A 20,703-nucleotide genomic window follows, 5' to 3' on the forward strand; every position below is an offset into this window, starting at 1 on the left:
CCTGACGGCCCCCGCCATTTGCTTTCACAAGCATGACAGCCAAGAGAATCGGATTCTGTGACTCAAAAGCAGTGGGTTTGCTGCTGCTCTTTTGTGAGCACTAAGATATAACTCCATGCAAAGCTACTGGCCTCAGTTTCCCAGAAGTCCCCAGGAGCCTCAGTTTCTCGTCATGAGAAGGAAGCAACCTTTGGCACCCGTGAGTCAAATATCTACCATGAAAGTGTTGACACATTGTGAAAAATGTACGCGGGCCACGAAATACTTTATGTAGAAATTGTTAAAGGAGAGCCTAATTTACTGTGCCGACTTTCACCACAGCTAAGATAATTACTTGAGAAGATATATATGTGCGTGTGTGTATCTACAGCAAAGATATATATAAGCTGTGAGATTTGGGTTTGGTTACATGGCTTCTCTGAGCCTCATTTCTGCAGTGTGAGGAACTAGTACCTGTCTGGGGCATGCAGTGAGGATTCCATTAGCAGGGTCTATTGCAACACAGGAGCTGTGCACACTGACATCTTATGAGGTGTGTCGGCAGCACCTCTCTTCCGTGTACGCAGAGACATAAACTGCCTAGGGTGCTGAATCCCTGTGATGGTTAATACTCTGTGCCAACTCAGCTAGACTTTGGTTCTCAGTGGTTTGGCATGTGCTTTTCCATATAGCCACCTCCATTTTGTGATCAAAGGGGACTAGGCAACCACACAGGGGATGGGGATGTGGCCCACCTCCCGTATATAAATGGGTGTTGTGGCAAAGATTGCTCCCTCTTTTTAAACCCTCCACTCTCTGATCACCTGACCTCTGATTCTTGGGTTGGGATGTAAGTCTATCCACCTTGTCTCTTGGATCTGCTGATTTTGGATTTGGCAACCTGAACCAGCAGAGGTCTCCAGTTTGCCGCCCAACCCTACTGATCTTGAAACCATCAGCCCCTAAAACCACATGAGCTAGCAGAAGCCTTCTGCCTGCCACTTATCCCACAGATTTTGGAGTTACCAGCCCGCCCCCCTAAATTGTGTGACCCATTTCTTTGAAATACCTTTGTAGATAAACTCATGAGTGAGTCAAGAAGAATTGTTATGAGAGCGGCTGTTCATACAAGGGTTTATTTCACACAGAACATGTCTCAATAGACCTCGACAATCAACGGATGGCCACAGACAAGTTCTCCTCATAATATACTCATGAGGATGCCTTCAAAAAAAAAAAAAAAAAGGTCTAATCAAAAAGTGGCTCCCCAGGGGATCATGGTCAGTTGAGTCAGTTAAATTCAAGGCGAAGAGGTCAGCCCTGAAGGCTATGATGACTGTCTCTGGGATTGCAAAAGAGTGACCTTAGTGGCTTCTCTCGAGGGATACAGGACCATCATGGAGGCTGTGATAGTTAGGTTTTATGTCAACTAGGATGCGCCAGGATTCTCCCATGAGATGATCTAACAGTGTGTTCACGATGGGGAATTCTCTGAAGCAGCCAACAGCTGTGAAGAGAAGGCTGTTGTTGTGTGTCATTAAGTCAGTGCTGACGCACAGAGACCCTGTGTACAACGGAACAGACCACCGCCATGTCCTGTGCCCTCCTCACGATGGTTCTTCTGTTTGAGCCCATTGTTGCCGTCACTGGGTCAATCCACCTCATTGAGGGTCTTCCTCTTTTTCACTGCTCCTCCACTTTGCCAGGCATGATGTCCTTCTCCAGGGACTGGTCTCTCCTGACAACTTGTCCAAAATAAGTGAGAAAAGTCACGCCATTCCTGCCTCTAAGGAGCATTCTGGCTGTACTTCTTCCAAGACAGATTCACTTATTTGTTTGGTAGTCGATGGTACTTTCAGTATTCTTCTCCAGCACCGTCATTCAACGGTATCGATTTTTCTTCAGTCTTCCTTATTCAATGTCCAACTTTCAGATGGATAAGAGGTGATTGAAAATACTGTGGCTTTCAGTCAGGGTGCGATGTAACAATGATGAGAAATACAACCTTCCTCTAGTTCCTAAAGGTTTCCTCCCCGCTCCCACTACCATGACTCGAATTCTATCTTGCAAGACTGGCTAGACCAGAGGAGGTACACTGGTACAGATAGGAACTGAAAATACAGGGAATCCAGGATGGATGAGCCCTATAGGACCAGTGGTGTGAGTGGCAAAACAGGGAGGGTAAAGGGAGAATGGGTAGGAAAGAGGGAACCGATTACATGGAACTGTGTGTGACCTCCTCCCTGGGGGACAGACAACCGAAAAGTGGGTGAAGGGAGAAGTCGGACAGGGCAAGATATGACAAAATACCCATTTATAAACTATCAAGGGCTCATGTGGGAGAGGGGAGCGGGGAGGGAGGGGGAAAATGAGGACCTAATGTCGGGGGTTTAAATGGAGAGAAAATGTTTTGAGAAATGATGTACAAATACGCTTTACACAATTGATGTGTGTATGGATTGGGATAACAGTTGTATGAGCCCCTAATAAAATGTTTAAAAAAAAAAAAGAAAATACTGTGGCTTGTGTCAGGCACACCTTAGTCCTCAAAGTAACATCTTGCTTTTACAAATTTTAAAGAGGTCTCTTTTGCAGCAGAATAAAAAGCCCAAAACTCATTGCTCTCAAGTCATTTCTGATTGGTAGTGACCTCATATGGCAGGGTAGAACTGCCCCTGTGGATTTCCACGACTATAACTCTTTAGAGGAGTAGAAAGTGTCATGTTTCTCCTACAGAGTGGCTGGTGGTTTTGAACTGCTGACTTTGTGGTTATCAGTCCGATGTGTAAACCACGATGTCACCAGGGCTCCTTCCAAAAACTAAATAAAACCATCAAGTTGATGCCAACTCATAGACCCCATAGAACAGTATAGAACTGATCTTGTGAGTTTCTGAGACAGTTATTCTTTTTTAAAAATCATTTTATTGGGGGTTCTTACAGCTCTTATTACAATTCATACATCCATCCATTGTGTCAAGCACATTTGTACATTTTTTGCCATCATCATTTTCAAAACATTTTCTTTCTACTTGAGCCCTTGGTATCAGCTCATTTTTCCCTCCTCCCCCGCCCACCTTCCCTCATTAGCCCTTGATAATTTATAAATTATTACTTTTTCATGTCTTACACCAACTGCTGTCTCCCTTCACCCACTTTTCTGTTATCTGTTCCCCTGGGAGGTGGTTATATGTCGATCATTGTGATCAGTTCCCCCTTTCTCCCCACACCTTACCCGTACCCTCCTGGTATGGTATTGCTACTGTCATTATTGGTCCTGAGGGATTAATCTGCCTTGGATTCCATGTGTTTGGAGCTCTTATCTGTTCCAGTGTACATGCTCTGATCTAGCTGGATTTGTAAGTTAGAATTGGGGTCCTGATAGTGGGGTGGTGGGGTGGTGGAGAAGCATTACAGAACTAGAGGAAAGTTGTGTGTTTCGTCAGTGCTACACTGCACCTTTAGTGGCTTGTCTCTTCCTTGTGACCCTTCTGTAAGGGCCCAATTGTCTACAGATGGGCTTTGGGTCTCCACTGTGCCCTTCCCCTCATTCACATTAATATGTTTTTTTTTTTTCTGGGTCTTTGATGCCTGATACCTGATCCCATGTGACACCTCATGATCACACAGGCTGGTGTGCTTCTTCCATGTGGGCTTTGTTGCTTCTCAGCTAGATGGCCGCTTATTTATCTTCAAATCTTTAAGACCCCAGATGCTATATCTTTTGATAGAGGAGTACCATCAGCTTTCTTCACCACATTTGCTTATGCACCCATTTTGTCTTCAGCAATCATGTCAGGGAAGGTGAGCATCACAGAATGCCAGGCAAATAGAACAAAGTGTTCTTGCATTGAGGGAGTACTTGAGTGGAGGCCCAATGTCCATCTGCTACCTTAATACTTAACATATAATATATAGACATAGATCTATTTCCCTATTGTTATATATAAATGTATTTGCATATGTACATGCCTGTATTTAGACCTCTATAAATGCCCTTTGCCTCCTAGTTCTTTCATCTAGTTCCTTTTCCTTTCCTCTGGTCTCACTATCATGTTTGACCTTAATTCGGGCTTTGGTAATTCCTCTTGGCTATGTTGCCCCTGATCAAGCCCCACCAGATATCCCATGCTCTCTTTGCCATCAATTTTAGATCACTTTTTGTTTCCTTGTCTCTGAGCTTGTTGGCACCGCTCTTCCTTTCCCCCGCCTCCCCCTCTCCAGTGTCACTCCGGAACCATTGGTCCGTTGTTTTCTCCTCCAGATTGTTTACCCCACCTATCCTATCTAGATAGACCTCCAGAGACAATAATAAGCACAAAAACAAGACAAAGCAAAACATAACAACAAAAGAAAACCAACCAAGAACAACAAAAAACCAACAGCAAGAAAAGAAAAACCTATAAATAGTTCCAGGTCTGTCTGTTGACCTTTATGAGTATTTTCCAGTTGAGTCCGATGGGGTGCCACACCCTGGTCCCAAAGTCTATTTTTGGAATTCCTCGGGGACTTCATTGCTCTGCTTCCCTTGCTCCTCTGTTGCACGCCGTTAGTGTTTCGCCCCAGTGTGTTGGGGTCAGAAGGGGCACAGTTCCTGCCAGAATGGGCACAGTTCCTGCCACACTGTGTCTCCAGTGTTGTCCCTGGTAGCACTGTGGGTCAGTGAGGGACATCGCGTCTTGTGGTGAGGCCGGCCCCAGGGTCTTCTCTGTGCGTGCATTGGCTGCTCCAAGCTGGAATATCCTCCTCGGGGCTTGGTGGGCCAGGATGTGTTCCCCTCCCTCTCCTTCCCTCTTCGATTGCTCCTGATCAGAAGTACCCCTCTCCCTGAGCTGCAGCTTCAATGCGGTCCTCTGAAGTGCATTCTTGGGGTGTGGGGGGAGAGACTGTAATTCTTGATGGGAGTAGAAAGGCCCTTTTTCCCAAGGAGCAGCTGGTGGATTCAAACTTTGGACCTTGTGGTTAGCAGCCCCATGTGTTACCACTACACCACCAGAGCTCCTCTAGGGCCCTTTAGACATCCTTCCTCTGGTCATAGCCTTGATAAGTTGAGGATTTTTTCAGGGTGTGGTTTCTCTTTTCTTTCCCTTCTCCCCCCTCCTTCATGAATATTCAATAAAACCATAGGTCTGTAAATACCATCTGACTCCCACCACTACATCTCTAGGCAAAAGCCCCACATGCCTACACTCAACTTTTTACTATTGATTTGGCCATCTCAAGGGGACATCCTACTTCTGGGTCCCACATGAGCTGCTCAGCCTTCCTACCCTTGTTCCTCTCCCACTTTACCCCACTGCACACCTACACCATCCAGCAAATGTCTGGCTACCAGGTTGGGACCCGTCCTCAAATCCTCTTCTTCCCTCGCATTGTAAGTCCTCTCCATCTGCAAACCATGTCTGTTCCACCTTCTCAAAGTATATCCCAGCCAATCACAATCCCTCACTGATACCAGCCACCTCCAAGTTTCCCATCATCTTTTTCTGCCTCTGCAACTGCCTTACTGGTCTCCATTTTCACTCTTTGCTCCTCGCAGCTCATTCTCGGCATGGCAGCCCAAGTAATATTTAAAACCAAATATCCCATCGCACCAGACTCCAATGGCAAACATGTAGCGATTGCCTCTTCTATAGGATAAACTCCCTACGGTGTTCTCCAAGCCCCTCTGTGTAACTCTCTAGAACTTCTGCAGCCCTCTAACTTCAAGCGTCTCAGTTAATGGGCTCCAGCAGGCCCCCCTCGGTTCCATGCCTCATGGCGAGCTTGCTCAGTCAAGAGTTTGCTGTACTCTGGCTGCACCATTCTTCTTCCTGTTCCCCAAGCACACCAACCTCTGCACCAGTGTGTCTTCTGCCTACAAAGCTCCCTCAGATTCAGATGGTTAACTGACTCTCTTGTTCACATCTCAAATCTAATGATGTCTCAGAAAGGTCACTTTAGACCCCATCTCCCCATCTGAACAGTCGTCACCACCATAACACTCCCTCCTGTATACTTCGTGGTACTTATCCATTCTATGATGCTAGATTATTTGTGGGCTTACACTCAGTAGTTCTCTCCCTACTAGAAAGCAAGCTCCCTGCGGGCACCATCCGTGGCTGGCTGGTTCCTGTACTTCCAGCACCACGGACAGTGCCTGGCCTTAGCAAGGATTTCATCACTATCTGGGGGATGAATCAATGAAGGCTCACCCTACTCTCCCTCTCCCATGTTTTGAAGGCATTCAACCTCTCTCATTTCTTGAACCATTTTCCCCTAAAAGTTTTCAGGGCTCCCCTTTTTAGTATTAAAAAAAGCCATCACCTTTAATTTTTCCTTAGAAATACCTCAAGCACTCTGGACATCCATAAATAAAAGAGGAAGCCTTCCAGTGTGGCTGTTAGCCCTTCAGATGAGAAATTTAGGGAGGGGACAGTTCCAAGCATGAGAAATCAAGAAGGCTTTATATGTAGGAGATGTGATGGCCAGACAGTTAGGAAATAGAAATTTATTTAAGTTAATTAATTATTATTACAAACACCCTGAAAAAAAAAAGTTCATATTGAAAAAAGGAACCCAGAGCAAATCCTTTTTAGAGGAAAGGTAATGTTGAACGACCGATCATCCCCTCATTTCTCATGCTGTACACGGGCATTTGCCTAAGTGATGTTTTCTTAAAGCAGAATACGCTTGCACAGTAGTCCTGGAAATCGGCTCCATTGGAAAACATCCTGGGGCTCACCACATAGTGAGAAGCGTGGACTAAGGAAGAAGCAAACGAATTAGTTGGAAATAATCGATAAATCATTTCTCCGTACAGATGTGTCTGTGAAAATGTCTCCCTTTTCTGGGAACAAGAAGCAGCAGATGACCTTCCTCCATTCGTTCCTGAACAGGGACATGTTGTAGAGAATGGGGTTGAGGGCAGAATTGGCGAACGTGAAGGCCACCACCCAGAAGAAGAACGACGGCCAGATGACCAAGTTCTGCTTAAAGTTCTGGATCAAGATGAGGAGGATGGTGATGATGATGGGGCTCCACATGATGAAGAAGGAGACCATGAGCAGGAAGAGCGTGCGGAAGAGCCGGAAGTCCTGCTGGGACACTCGGATCTGGTGGCTCTCTGAGTACGCCAGGCTCATGGTGAGCCTCTTCCTGGACGCTTTCGTGATCTGCAGGAGAACAAGAGAACAGAGCCATCGCTTAGTGGGGGATGCCAAGGGTTTCTCATGCAGAGGGCCCGAGGGGCCCGAGGTGGCATCTGCAATCCTGACTGAGTTGGGGGCTGTCAGGCTTTGGGATTTTGTGGAGAGTGAACTCATTCTGGTACACTGTCCACACTCAGAGGCTGCTGGGAACAATGCAACGCCTGGCTGGCCTTCTGAGAGGTAAGGCGGCAAACAGTTGGCATTGCAAAATTTGCTGATGAGGTGCAGGTGAAAAGGCTTGAATTGAGTGGTCTAGAAAGAAAGGTGTGTGAACAGGTGCACTGTGCTGCCATAGTCCTTAGGAGATGAAAAACAAACACTTGTTTAACAAGGGCATGTACATACATTTTAAAAATAAAAGCAGGCTGTGCTCCCAATGCAAACTCAAACTACATGATGCTGAAAGGAATCTAATGGCAACATGGAAGAGTTGACCTTTTGTACCATCTCCACACCTGAGAAGTGATCCATGGACATAGTTTCCTTATGCTCATGTGGAGATGCTCCGTCCTCACACACACCTCCCTATGGGATCGCAGGCATCTGCTATTTTGCTTTGTGTGCAAATAAGGTCATTCATGCACCCCACTTTGCAGCTTGCTTCTTTCCCAGTTAACAGTAGCTCTTGGCTGGCTAGGTGAGCCTCAGCATCCTGGTACTGCCCTTTTGCCTAATTTTAATTGTCTATAAGCCACAGCCAGAGGGGAGAAGATTTGGCTGTCACCTTCCATTCCTTGAGTTTTTCTGGGGCCAAGGTGGACGTGGTGGTGGGAAGGGGCATGGCTGGGTGAGTGTGGGAGGACTAGTGTCAGGGATGGGGCCAGCGGGTAACCTGAGGCCATTTAGGCCTGTCTGGTGCCCAGCTAGCCTGAGATGTGATGGAGAATGAAACCAATTAGCCTGTTACCCCTAAGCCAGGGAAAAGACCCAGTCCAGATGGTCCGGACCACATTAGTGGTCCCTGTGAACTCCCACTCCCCTAGTCTGACCATCTGCCCCTCTGCTTCTCCTGGCCACAGAATGGGGTGTTTACATGGTTCAGAGACTCAGCCGCAGAGGAACCTCATCCTGAGTGCAGTGCTAGCCTTCCTGAGCCCATTCCCTTAAGAGTCCCAAACCTCAACAGGAGAAGCACTTAGGAGCTAATTAGCATCATTCACAAGCTGTGCAAATGTAGCTCCAAGATCAGGCAGGCTCAGAATACTCTCCTTGGAATATTTCAGACTAGCTAATTGCCGGACAGGATTCCCTGGGTAGTGCAAGTGGTTAGGACACTCAGCTCCACACCGCCAGGGGGGAGGACCAAGAGCATCTTAGAAGAAAGGTCTGAGGATCCAATAAAAAAAAAAAACCAGTCCTGGAAACCCCTCTGAAGCACAGTCTACCCCGACCCCAATGGGACCACCAGGAGTTAGAAATGATTCAACAATAACTAGCTAGCTGCATTGAAAGAGAGCCCTTTAATGGTCTTATGACTAAATTGTTTGAGTACATGTGTGCAGTGATTCAGCACCACCTCTTGGGGATGGGTAGGCATTCTGGTGGCACTGCGTGTGAGGCACTGGGCTACTAACCACAGGTCAGCAGTGCAAACCCACCAGGTAGCTCTACAGGAGAAAGATGAGGCTACCTGCTCCTGTGGAGATTTACAGTCTCAAAGTCCCTCGAAGGAGTTCTATTCCGTCGCACGAGGGTGAGTTAGAATCAGCAGACTGAACGGCAGTAGCTTGGGTTTAGGTCTAAGTGATGAACACAGGGCCGAGTGAACAAGCCCGTCCGCCCTACTGGAACAACTAGTACAAAACACTCCTGGACACAGCTAAGTTTCAGGGAGCACTCCCCCTGCACCAGGCGACATAGTTCTCTCATCAAGTGTCGCATTTCATCTCCACCACTACTCTCAGTCTCAACCCTTGTTCTTTCCACAAAGGAGGAATTAGTCGCGTAAGCAATTAGTTCGAGGTCCCTGCACGAATTAGAAATGGTCAAAGCTCCCATCCATACACATAGAGCTCAGCTGAGCTGAAGCAAAAAGGCTCCCAGGAGGTTGCCAGCCCTGTCGGTCCCCCCTCCCCACCAACACCGGCACGACGTTGGTATCTCAGGAGACAAGATCCACCATCTTGAGCTCATGCACCACTGGTGGTACAGCACATCCAAGCCTGGATGTCGCTGTGTAGCATGAAACTCAGACCTCACACTTGGAGGAAAACTGGTGTTATGGACTGAATTGTGCCCCTAGAAAAGTTGTGCTGAAGCCCTAAGCCCAGCATCTGTGAGCACGACTCAGTTGAGAAAGGAACTGTGAAGATGATTCAGCTAACCTGAGGTCTTCCTGGAGGAGGGTGGGTCTCAGGCCCATGGGTGCTGCGCTCTTATACAAGGGACACAGACTCTTCCCTGGAGGGAAGACGTCACGGAAGCACAGAGGCGGACGGGGGGTCATGATGCAGCTAGAAGCCCAGAATTGTCTGGAGCTGCCAGAAGCCAGGGGAGACAAGCAAGGACCTTCCTCTAGAACTATTAGGCACAGCCTGCGCCGGCCAACACTGGGAGTCGGACCTCTAGTCTCCACAAGAGGAACACAGTGCTGGCTGTTGTCAGCCACCTACTTTGAGGTAGTCCTGGGGCATTAAAATAGCTGCTTACTCTGAGGACGCAACCTTGGCCAAAGATCTGGGTGGCAGGCTAAGAAATGGCCCAGCTGGGCTTCACACGCTGGGTCATCCGACTCTAGCCGGGGCTCTCCCCACCCTCTGCTCTCCCTCTAACGGACATCCTCTCCCTAGCCTTGAACTTCAAGTCTAATGCCATGCATCACGAAGTCTTTCTGGCTCACTCCCTCTTGGCAGCCTGCCTCACTAGCCACATAGACCCCTGACCCCAGGAGACTGCAGGCTCCTGGGGGGCCAGGACCACCCATGGGGCCCGGCCTGACAGTGACTATAAGCAGACAGGCCGATGACAGGGGTGACTCATGGGCCAAGTGCATTCGTGTTGGGGCCTTTTTTTAGCACTGACAGACTCGGTCACAGTGGCTTCTGTCTCTCCACAGGTCCCACAACTTGTGTGGGGAGGGGGGTGAGAGAGGCGATGTCACTCAAATGGGACTGACTCTTCTCTTGTTCTCTGACCTGGGTGGCAAGATGAGTTAATAGTAATAAAAAGTAAAAGCACACGGCCCCGTGTGTGTGTGTGTGTGTGTGTGTGTGTGTGTGTGTGTGTGTGTGTGTGTGTGTAGAGCTGTCCTCCCTGTGGTACTTAATGGGTTGATATTTCCAGGAGGAGATTGCCAGACCTTTCTTCGGAGGAACCTCTTCGTGGCTGCCAACCTCCAACCTCCAGCCTTCTGGTAAGCAGTGAGAAGCATGAACAATTTGTGCACCACCACCACCACTCCCCAACCCCAGAGCCCCTATTAATGCTTATACAGGGTTTTAAACACCTCCGACTTTCCATTGGATGCGCTTTTTACCTTAAATGCTCAATTCACTTTTGAGCCTTAGCTTTAATCCTCAAGACAAGGCTACGGAACAGGTTCTGGCAAGCCCCCCACCCCCACCCTGTGTTTAAAATAAGGGGCAGCCCACGGCCCGCTCTGAGAGGGGAAGCTCTGGGCATCACATCTGCCTCACTGGAAAGAGCCAGTACAGCACTGTGCTCCTTGGAACACGGCCCATGACCACCCGCCTCAGGGTGGCTGCACCCCTCGCTAGGATGCAAACGCTTGAGAGCACCTTCAGATCCCCGATTCCTTAGTGGGACCCAGGAGAGCCCACGTTGTCAGTAAACCGTCCAGTCCAGCTGACTTGGGCTCACTGAGGCATGGCGACTACCATTCTAAGACAGCAGGCTTGGCAGCCTCTCCCCATCTCTCCCCACTCCCACTGGCGTCCTTTGAAGGAGAGTCTCTTTTGAAACTGTCTTGCTGAGACGAGCTGCCATGTGCGTTGCTGAAGCCTGAGTGTGACGGCGTCACACCCCTCTGCCCTGTCTTAGTTGCTCCCACTGACTGACAGGTAGATGCAGGTGTAGGATGTTCTCACTCACCCCACAGAGCTCTTCCCTAGTCTCTCTCTAGGAGCCATGGTGTTCTAGTGGTTACTCTCACGTTGGGCTGCTAACTGAAGGTCCACAGTTTGAAACCACCAGCCACTCCTAGAGAGAAAAATGAGGTTCTCTGCTCTCATAAAGAGTTACAACCTTGAGAACCCACAGGGGTGGTTCTACCTTGTCCTATAAGGTCTACAGGAGTCAGAACTGACACCCTATAGGGCCTACAGGAGTCAGAATTGATGCCTTGGCAGTAAGTTTGCCCTTGGGTGTCTCTCTGGGGACCACACGAGGCAGATCCTAGGGGTGGGTCTTCTCTGGGGGTTGCCTTCATGAGTCAGCAGCTCCCCGATTGGAAACATCAGGTAATAGACCTCCATCTTTCTAGAGAGCCCACATCCCTCCTCATCACTGACCAGCAGGCCCCAGAACTGGGGTGGGGGTGGGGGTGGGGGTGTGAGGGAAGGACCAGGCCAGGAGGCAAGGAGAAAGGACTGCACCTGGGCTCTTTAACTCATTCACGGTTTCTCTGCCAAGCCCTACGACAGGCTGATCGTTATCCTACTTCAAGCGATGGCTCATTCATTCATGCGGCAAATGTTTATTGAGAACCTACTGTGTGCTACGCACTCAGAGACAAGCTGGATAAGCAGCAGTCAGCAAGATGGTGGGGAGAGAAGCCCAGGCCACACCGCACTTCCATGGTAGCATGTTCGTGGGTATGGGAGGGGAAGCAGACACACACACACACACACACACACACACACACACACACACACACACACACACACTGTTACAAAGGGGAGAAGCACCACATCTTGTCCTGGCACTGGTTGCCGGGCAATTGTGCAAACGAAGCCCAAACAGCTGGAGCAAGGGCACCAGGGGAGTGGCTGGGAGGCAATTTCCCTGGGAAACTGTTGACTGGGAAAAGTCCACGCAGCTGAAAGGTATGGCTGAGTCACCGGGAAAGAGGAAGCAGGGAAGGCAGGAGGGTAAATGAGGTCGCAGCCTGAGCAACCCCAGAGGGGGCTGGGGGACAATTCAGGTGAAGCTCCCCACCAAGAGCTTTGGAAACCCCACTGAATCCTTGCCCAAGTCAGAGCCAGAAACCTGAGAGGGAGCTTGTGAGCTTTAGGGTTTCCCAAAGAGAGCTCCGTGCGTGGGGCACCGGTCCAGGGGCGGGGTCTTGGGGGAAAACAGGGCTGGCCAGCTACATCGGAAAAATTAGCCACTGGAAACCTTACTGGAGAGAAAGTGTGAGCTTTCTACTCCCGTGGACAGTCACAGTCTCAGAAACCTGCAGGGGCGCGCTCTGGGTCAGCACTGGCTCCAAAGCAGTGAGTTTGTTTGTTTGTTTGTTTGTTTGTTTGTTTGTTTGTTTGTTTGTTTGTGGAAAGCTTACTGTTGGCAGTTCCACTCCTGACACCACATTGGCTCGAGGACAACTGTGAAGTGTCGTAAGTGGTCAGATCTGGCCATCTCGCCCCCACCTGATTCCTGGCCCGCAGATCCCCAAGGCACGTCGTGTAAAAAAGGCTCAGCAGGGTCCTGCACCCCGGAAGCCCATTTACCGTTTCACTGAGCATTTCTCAAACGGATGGGATCCCCGAGCCCTCGGCCATCACTGGAGGCCTGGTGCGAAGAGTCCAGGGAAGGCTGTGCTCCAGAAACAGAAGGTCAGAGAGATTTGGAAGGGACCGGTGTCCCCGCCCCCCCACCCCCACCCCCTTGCAGAGGGGCCAAGGTTGGAGGCAGTAGAAACAATTGTGCCTTGAAGGCTGGCGGGGAAGGGGTGGCACTTTTAGTTGTGGTAGCTGAGTGGTTTCAAAAGTTCTCTGATTGCGATTTGTCTGTGAATACGGGCCTGGGGCCTGTGATGGGAACTGCGGAGCAGCTGGCTGTGGCTTTAGATGCAAAATGTTTGGGGAGTGATCAACGGCTGTCTAGAGGCAGGTGGATAAGCAAATACCTCCCCAAACTCCTCCGGGTTCTGGTTGTTTCTTTTCTAGAGTTCTTTTCCAGGTAGGACCTGGCCTGAGGTGGGGGCGGTGGGGGGTGGAAGGGGGAAGTGGGGGAGGGGAATGGGGTGAATGGAAAATTTTCTGTAGAATATTTCAGTCTTTCATTACCAGGTCATGGATTGGCGTGGGACAGGAATGAAGAGGGTAGACTAGAACCTTCTGGCCTTTGAGAGTGGGGGGCACAAGGGTGGGAGCACTGAGCAGGAGGTACCAAATGCTGCTCCAGGATTGGTTCCTAGTTCTTGAGGTGCGCCAAATCTGGGCCCCTCCTCTCTATCCTCTGACAAATCTCAGAGTCCCCGTTCCCAGTACCACGGGCTATCAGAGCCAGGACAGCTTTGCCTAACAAATGCCAACAGGCTACCTGGATTGAGCACCTGCTGGTGGCAGGCATCACATGATCGCCCCACCAGTGGTAGCTTTCATGTGCCCTCCAGCAACCCGGATCCTGTTGGCCATTTCGCAGAGAACACTGAGGTTCAGAGAGGTAGAGTCCCTTGTCCAAGACCACACAGGAAGTAAGTAGCAGATTCGGGGCTGACAGTGAGGCGACTGAAACAGTCCTTTCGGATCTTCTTCGCTTTTGCCGTTCACACCCTTGGCAGGCCCTCTCCTCAGTAATCCCTAACATTTGTGTAACCGGTTAACCATTTGCAAAATGTTTTCATGCAAAGTCTTGGCATCACCCCCTTCTCAGGGCAGGGTTTCACTCGATTGAATAACAGTGCCCTTGTCTGTGTCCCCACCCCTCTCTTCGGGTCAAAGTTCCTGCGAGGCTGTGCCTGTGATTTTCTCACTCCTGCCTCACCTCCCAGCCCTCACCAGCACATCGCACAGGGCAGACCCTTAACAAAGGTCCGAGCCACTAGTGATGGAAGTCTGGGGCCAGACTCTACATGTAACTCCAGACACCAGCTGCTTATGAGCTGCGTGATCTTGCAAATGGGTTAAGAGTTCTGTGGGTGGGTGTTCTCATCAATAAGTTTTATCAAGAGGAAGTGACTTACAAAAGAGAAAGAAGGGAACCAGAGAGTCAGGGGAGGAAACTGGTCTACTGGTCTTTACCAACTAGGGCCTTGTCTATTCTGAGAGCAGAAGAACTTGATGCTACCCAACTACCTCTGGCCCCATCTGCCCAGGGCCACCATAGATGGAGCCCGAAAGAAGAGGGTCGAGTGTAAAATAGAGCTCAAATCCTTAAAGAGTCCCAATCCACTGGGATCAGGGAGACTAGAGAATCCCCTGAGGCTATCTCTTTATAAAGCCCCCCCGAACACTGCCCACTGAAGTCACCTTTTAGTTAAATAACAGAATGGCTTATACGATACAGGACATCACCCATGAGGACTGTGCACTGCTAAAAGAAAATCCTCGGTCTGAGATCAGAAGGTCCATAATCACGCTAAAGCAAACAGGAGAGGCTGAGGGCACAGGGAGGGCAGATGCTGGAAAGAAGCATGCAGAATGGAATTGATGAGAATGTCGGTACGTTCTGAGAACCGTAACCCCATGTCACTGAACAACGAGTGTAGCGATTGTTAAATGGGAACTGCATATGCTCTGTACACTTCAGCAATAAAACTATTACAAACCCAATGGGGCTTTAAGTTTTGAACACTTGCATGGCATTGTCCTGTACACAGATGTTAACTCCAGGCCTGAATCTGCCTCTAGCAAGCCCCAGGCTGAGGCTCACAAATCATCTGGGGGTGCAGTAAGTTGGTAACCCCAAGATTGAAGGTTCAACACCACCAGTTGTTCCTTGGGAGAAAGATGAGGCTTTCGGCTTTGTGAAAATTCACAGCCTTAGAAAGCTACCCCAACTCTTCCCCATAGGGTTACTGTGAGTAAGAATTGACTCATTAGCAAGGAGTGAGTCATCCAGTGGGAAAGAGTTTAGGGAATAACACAGGAGTTGTCTCACCACAAGCATTAGCAGACCTGGAGGGGGTTTGTCCTGTCCTGGGTTTCTGAGCATGGAAAAAGGCAGCGATCCTGAGTTATCAAGAAAGGACCATAAATTGTCCAGCCAGCCAGCAGGACCATCAGGGCACTGTCTCAGTATGTGCATTTGCCAGATGACCCAGAAGATGCTAGCAAACCAAGATTCCACAAGTGTAATCCTCCATCATTGGAAGGTTGTGCATGAAGCTGTCTAAAATGGGCTTCCATCTGGGAGCATGTTTGGTCTGAGGGGCCAGCACCATATAAGGTAAATGGCCTCCCTCAATAGGTGGGAAGCAAGCTAAGATTGTTTTTCCTTCTTCTTTTTGGTCTGTGTATACTTTTGTTTTGAAGGTAGAGCTCAGTTCTTGTTTCAGTAGACATTTTAAATGTCCATCCCTTATAGGTGGAAGGCAACCGCTGAGAAGGCACAAGAGAAGTTTCTGGGCTGTCAGGTCCGTTTTTCTCTATATATAAATTCAACTTCGATAATAATTTTTTCAACTGTACATTTAACATTATTCATCACGCGGTGTTGTTTGTGATGGGGTAACAATGGATACAACCCAAAGGTCCATATACTAAATCCTGGCACATCTAGGAACTGATTTGAACTGGAAAGGTACGCAGACATAGTGTTAAGTCAGAAAAGGACATTACAGTGCAGACAGTATTTCCACCTATTTGGAAAATAAACTTGACTGAACGGTGTAAAATAGTTGACATGTGACCATTTAACCTGAAATTTCATGTGACTTATCCCATCTGGAGTCTTGGCATAGTGGTTATAGGTTGAGATGCGATCCTCATGGTTGGCCGTTCAAAACCACCAGCAGCTCTGTGGGGGAATCAGATGGGCTTTCCACTCTCATAAGCAGTTACAGACTTGGAAGCCCACAGTGGGTCGCTATTAGTCATCAGCATTGACCAGAAAGCAGTGAATTTGGTGGGTTTTATTGTTTTTTTTATACGTGGATACAAAAACATATAGTGTGCACAAGGGGGCTTCAAAGGTTCGTGAGAAATTCTATTATCTTTTCATTCCATCTCCTCATGAACTTTTTGGAGGCCCCCAATATGTCTGTGTATTTATAAAAATAAACAGGCACCCATGTCCATAGTCAAGGAGCTAACATGGTGTTATACTTTTGTTTCCATAGGGAAATCTATTTGACTTCAGTTCTTTTGAATATATTTATTTATTTACACAGATGTATTTTTAAAGCTTGCAAAATATCCTTTGGATTGTTAACAACAGGGGTAAAGTAGACATTCAGTTTTGTATGTCTGTTATGGTTTTAATTTTTTTTTTAAATGAGCTTATGCTCTTTTAAGGAGCCCTGGTGAAGTGGTTATACATTGGGCTGCTAACCAACTGCAAGGTCAGCAGTTCAAAATCACCAGCCTCCCTGTGGCAGAAAGATAGGCTTTCTATCACCATAAAGAGTTCGTCTCAGAAACCCACAAGAAACAGCTCTATGCTGTCCCATAGGGTCACGATGACACAGAATTGATTCGACAGCAGACGGTTTTTCAGTTATGTCCTTTTAGTGAGCAAGGAAAATAACATTACCACAGAGCTAGAACTGGTTTTTTTGTTTGTTTGTTTTTGTTTTTATTTTTTCCTTTTAGTGCCAAACTCATTTTGCTCAGGGTGACAGAGGAGGTGGATCTGGTCAGTGAAGGAGATTGGACCAGCTGGAGTCATGTGACTTTGAAATCCTAAGTCTCCCTGACCCACCCAGAGCCTATATGTGCAGCCCAGCACCGGTGAGGAAAGCATACATACCTGTAAGATTTTGGTGTAACTGATGACAATGATTAGTCCCGGTACCAAGAAGTTCAAGGTGATAAAAGCCACATCCCAAGAGATTTCTCCTGCAACGTTGGGCCAAACCAGTGTACACACAGGAATTACCTAGTTACAAAAAGGGAAGAGGATATCATTTAAATGCTGGCTTCTCATTTGGCCTCAGCCCTACTTGAGCATTACAATATCACACAAATGTGGAACGAGGCATACATCCCAGAATCTCTTCCACAGCCCGCTGCAATCTCACTTAGAAACCACTTGCTATGACCCTCAGAACACGTGTGGGAGACAGATGGGGCATGATTAGCAAGTCCATCGCCAGGGGAGGCAAGTGAGCAGTGTTCTTGCCGCTTCCTGGGCTCAGCTGCAAACACCCTCTGAGCCTTCGCTTCCCAAACCTCTGTTTTACAGAGGAGGAAATGAACGCTTCGGAACATCTTCCTAAAACAAGAGTCTCAAACGCTAAATGCGGGGTCCTTTTCAACCACACAGCATCTCCTTCCAAAGAGCTAAGTGGTTGTAAAGGAGCGAGGATGGCGAGACTTTGTCTCACATACGTCGGTCATGTTATCAGGAGAGACCAGTCCCTGGAGAAGGACATCATGCTTGGTCAAGTGGAGGGGCAGCATAAAAGAGGAAGGTCCTCAATGACATGGACGGACACTGTGGTTGCAACCATGGGCCCAAATGTAACCACAATCGTGAGACTGGCTCAGAACCGGGCAGTGTTTCACCCTGGGGTACACAGGGCCCCAATGCATTGACTTGATGCTCTGAGTTGCTGTGAAACCGCTCAAAGGTGCCCAATGATAACAACAGAATCTACTGAGACTTGTTGGGGCCAAGCAAACGAGGAGGAATGCCGGTATCGCATTTGCACCTGGTTGGAGGGGGGGGCGGGCGGAGGGAGGAGATAGAAATGTCATTGCCTTTTCCTATCTTGTTAGATGGCCCCCAAATGGACCGGCCACTCCAAACACTCTTCTCCCCACCCTGACTGCTGCGCCTGACAGGAACATGTTTATGAACTCGTCATACAAGTGAGTGCTTTTTTTTGAAGTCAAAAGAAACTTACGACTCTCAAGGCTCTTCTGAATATTGAGTGACGTGCCCACTGCCCTTTAGAGACTCTTCCAGCTCTCCTGTCTACTCAGACCCCGTGTGCATAAATGACTATATCTGCAGACCCACCCTCATGCCTGAAGATTAGCGGACAACAGGTATTGACACGCGGGCTGCCAGCATCATTGAAAGAATGCTGGACATGACCCGGTCTCTAATTCCTGTACTGTCAGATGACCCCAGAGCAGTTCTCAAACGACCCCCTACGCCCACCCCCACGCTTTCCAAACGCCTTGCCAGAGTGTCAGCCAGGCAGCTGCTTCTCAAGATTGTGACAGGGGTCCTCAAACTTTTTAAACAGGGGGCCAATTCACTGTCCCTCAGACCCGTTGGAGGGCCAGACTATAATTTTAAAAAAAACAAAAAACTATGAACAAATTCCTATGCACACTGCCCATATCTTATTTTGAAGTGAAAAAACAAACGGGGCAAAAATATTTGGCGGGCCGGATAAATGTCCTTGGTGGGCCGCATGTGGCCCGCGGGCCGCAGTTTGAGGGCCCCTGGAAGAATGTGGCATGGTAGGTCTTCTCCCTACACTGGGGCCCCAAAGCAGCCTCCAAACAACGCGCCTGTGTGATCCCAGGATGGGAAAGACTGTGTGCGTGTACACGCGCATATATGCACACGCACACGAGCACAGATACAAGCCTGGGAGGGTACATGCCAGGAAGGTCACGGTTTCCGGGTGGGGCTCTTCTCTTGTTTCTATTCTTCCGGCTTCTCTGGATTTTCTAAATCGCCCAAGATGGGCCCATGTTATTTTTAGAATTTTCAAAGGCAATCCAAGTTAGCTTGTAAAGGAAACGACGTTCTAATACGAAATCAAAATCTCCATGGGAGCGGAACCAGAAGACAAGGAACCGTCTGAGGACGCCCTCCATCTTTGTAATTGGCGGCACTCACTCCAGGCGCCGAGTGGGGAAAGGAAGGCAGATAAGGGTTCCGAGCAGCAGCGCCCCAGCCAGGGACTCAGAGGCAGTGCGACTGGCCTGTGTGGCGTAAGTGACTGATTTACATGCTCTTTAGAACGCTTGATATGGTGTTGCTGATTTAATGGAGTGCCTACTCGCGTTAAAAAAAATAATGCTAGTAGGGAAAAACCAGGCACCGTGCCCACAGTCAGGGATGTGAGTTGGTGTTATAACTTTGTTTCCGTGGGAAAATCCGTTTGATTTAAGTGATTCAGACTCTAGATATTCCCACCCCCCTCGCCCACCCCAAGGTATTCCACGGTGTGTTAACAGGGGAGACAGGGACGTGTTTATAGTATCCTCTGTGCCTTTTCTGCATGTTTTCATTTGAAGAGCAAAAAGGGCCAGCCAGGCCTGTCTTGTGCCCTGAGCTTCCAAAAGTGGGGTTGGCAGTGTCAACAGCTGTCTTCTTTTAATTCATTTGCTCAATCGCCCATTTGTTTGAGAAGTAGCGGCTGAACCACGGCGAGGACGAAGGCTGTCTGCCACTATGGAGCCTGTCGGGAGGGAACAGAGACCTGAGTACAGCAACCCTGAAAGACAAAATACAGCTAACTGTGTCCAGAGGGCCCTGGTGGTGCAGTGGGTTAAGTTCTGGGCTGCAAACCACAGGGTCAGTGGTTCAAACCCACCAAGTGCTCTTAGGAGAAAGATGAGGCTGTCTGTTCCCTTTGAAGATTTACAGCCTCAGAAACCCTTGGGTTGGGTTGTGTTACTCTTGTAGGAAAGCTGATTACAAGGTCTTGTCGACCTCAGCTGGTGGCTTTGAACTGTCAATTTTTAGGTCAGCAGCTGAGCACTTATCCATCTTGCCACCAGGACTCCCAAATACAGGGCAGTCAGTTTGAAGGGGCCAAGGGAGTGGCAGGAAGTCACATGGGAATCTGAGAGGGTCTTCAGCCAGGGCAATGGGGAGACCAGTGCTCAGGAATTAGGACCCGAAGGCTTAACAGCTGGAGGTCCTGTGTGGTGATGAGTTCATCTGACTTGCATCTTCCCACCCATAGTGACCCATTTAAGGCCAGAGCAGACAGCCTCAGCTTTCCCTCTAGGAGTGACTGATGGGTTTGAACTGCTGACCTTTCAGCCAGGAGCCCAATCCCTCCTTGACAGTGCCACCAGCGCCTGAGCACTGCCAGAAACCTTAGTCCTGGCCTTTGTCTCTCACTCAGAAGGAACTCTAAGTGGCTCCATACCTTCACTGTCACTGGCCCACCTGTTCCCAGGCAGGCCATTTGTGGTAGTTACATAATCTGGTGTCAACTTGAGACTGAAGTGTGAAAGGGTGGAGTTTAGCTCGTCATTGATGCGGAGATAAATAGCTCGCTGGAGGTGGCCTACCCACTTACTCTCTGCGAAACATTCCTATTGACAAGACACATAGAGCTATGCTAGAGCCCTGGAGCTGGAGGAGTCACATAGAGACCCATGCCAGCACTAAGATGCCTCTAGCACCACTGGATCCACAAGACTTTCCACCCACTGGCTTGTGATTTTCCTGCATTTGGAGTCATTGCATGTGTTTTGTGAGTCTGAAGAGGACTTTATAGATTGGTATCAGACATATGGGCTAATATGGGACTTATGGACTTGATCTGGACTGGG

The 20,703-nt window shown here is 48.8% G+C and overlaps 1 protein-coding gene across 1 annotated transcript in view; it reads right to left on the reverse strand.

The window, feature by feature from the left end:
• Window positions 1-6,661: 6,661 nt before the first annotated feature.
• FFAR4 (free fatty acid receptor 4) overlaps window positions 6,662-20,703 on the reverse strand; it is a 21,689-nt gene continuing 7,647 nt past the window's right edge. Inside the window, exons 2-3 of the mRNA XM_004701065.2 lie at window positions 16,979-17,107; window positions 6,662-7,132 (exon numbers count right to left, since the gene is read on the reverse strand). Coding sequence (XP_004701122.1) covers window positions 6,743-7,132; window positions 16,979-17,107 — 519 coding nt within the window. The 3' untranslated portion in view covers window positions 6,662-6,742. The remainder of the gene's footprint in view (window positions 7,133-16,978; window positions 17,108-20,703) is intronic.

Source organism: Echinops telfairi, unplaced genomic scaffold, assembly GCF_000313985.2.
Source record: "Echinops telfairi isolate 266 unplaced genomic scaffold, ASM31398v2 ScPeMD7_70;HRSCAF=299, whole genome shotgun sequence".
Classification (NCBI taxonomy): Eukaryota; Metazoa; Chordata; class Mammalia; order Afrosoricida; family Tenrecidae; genus Echinops; species Echinops telfairi.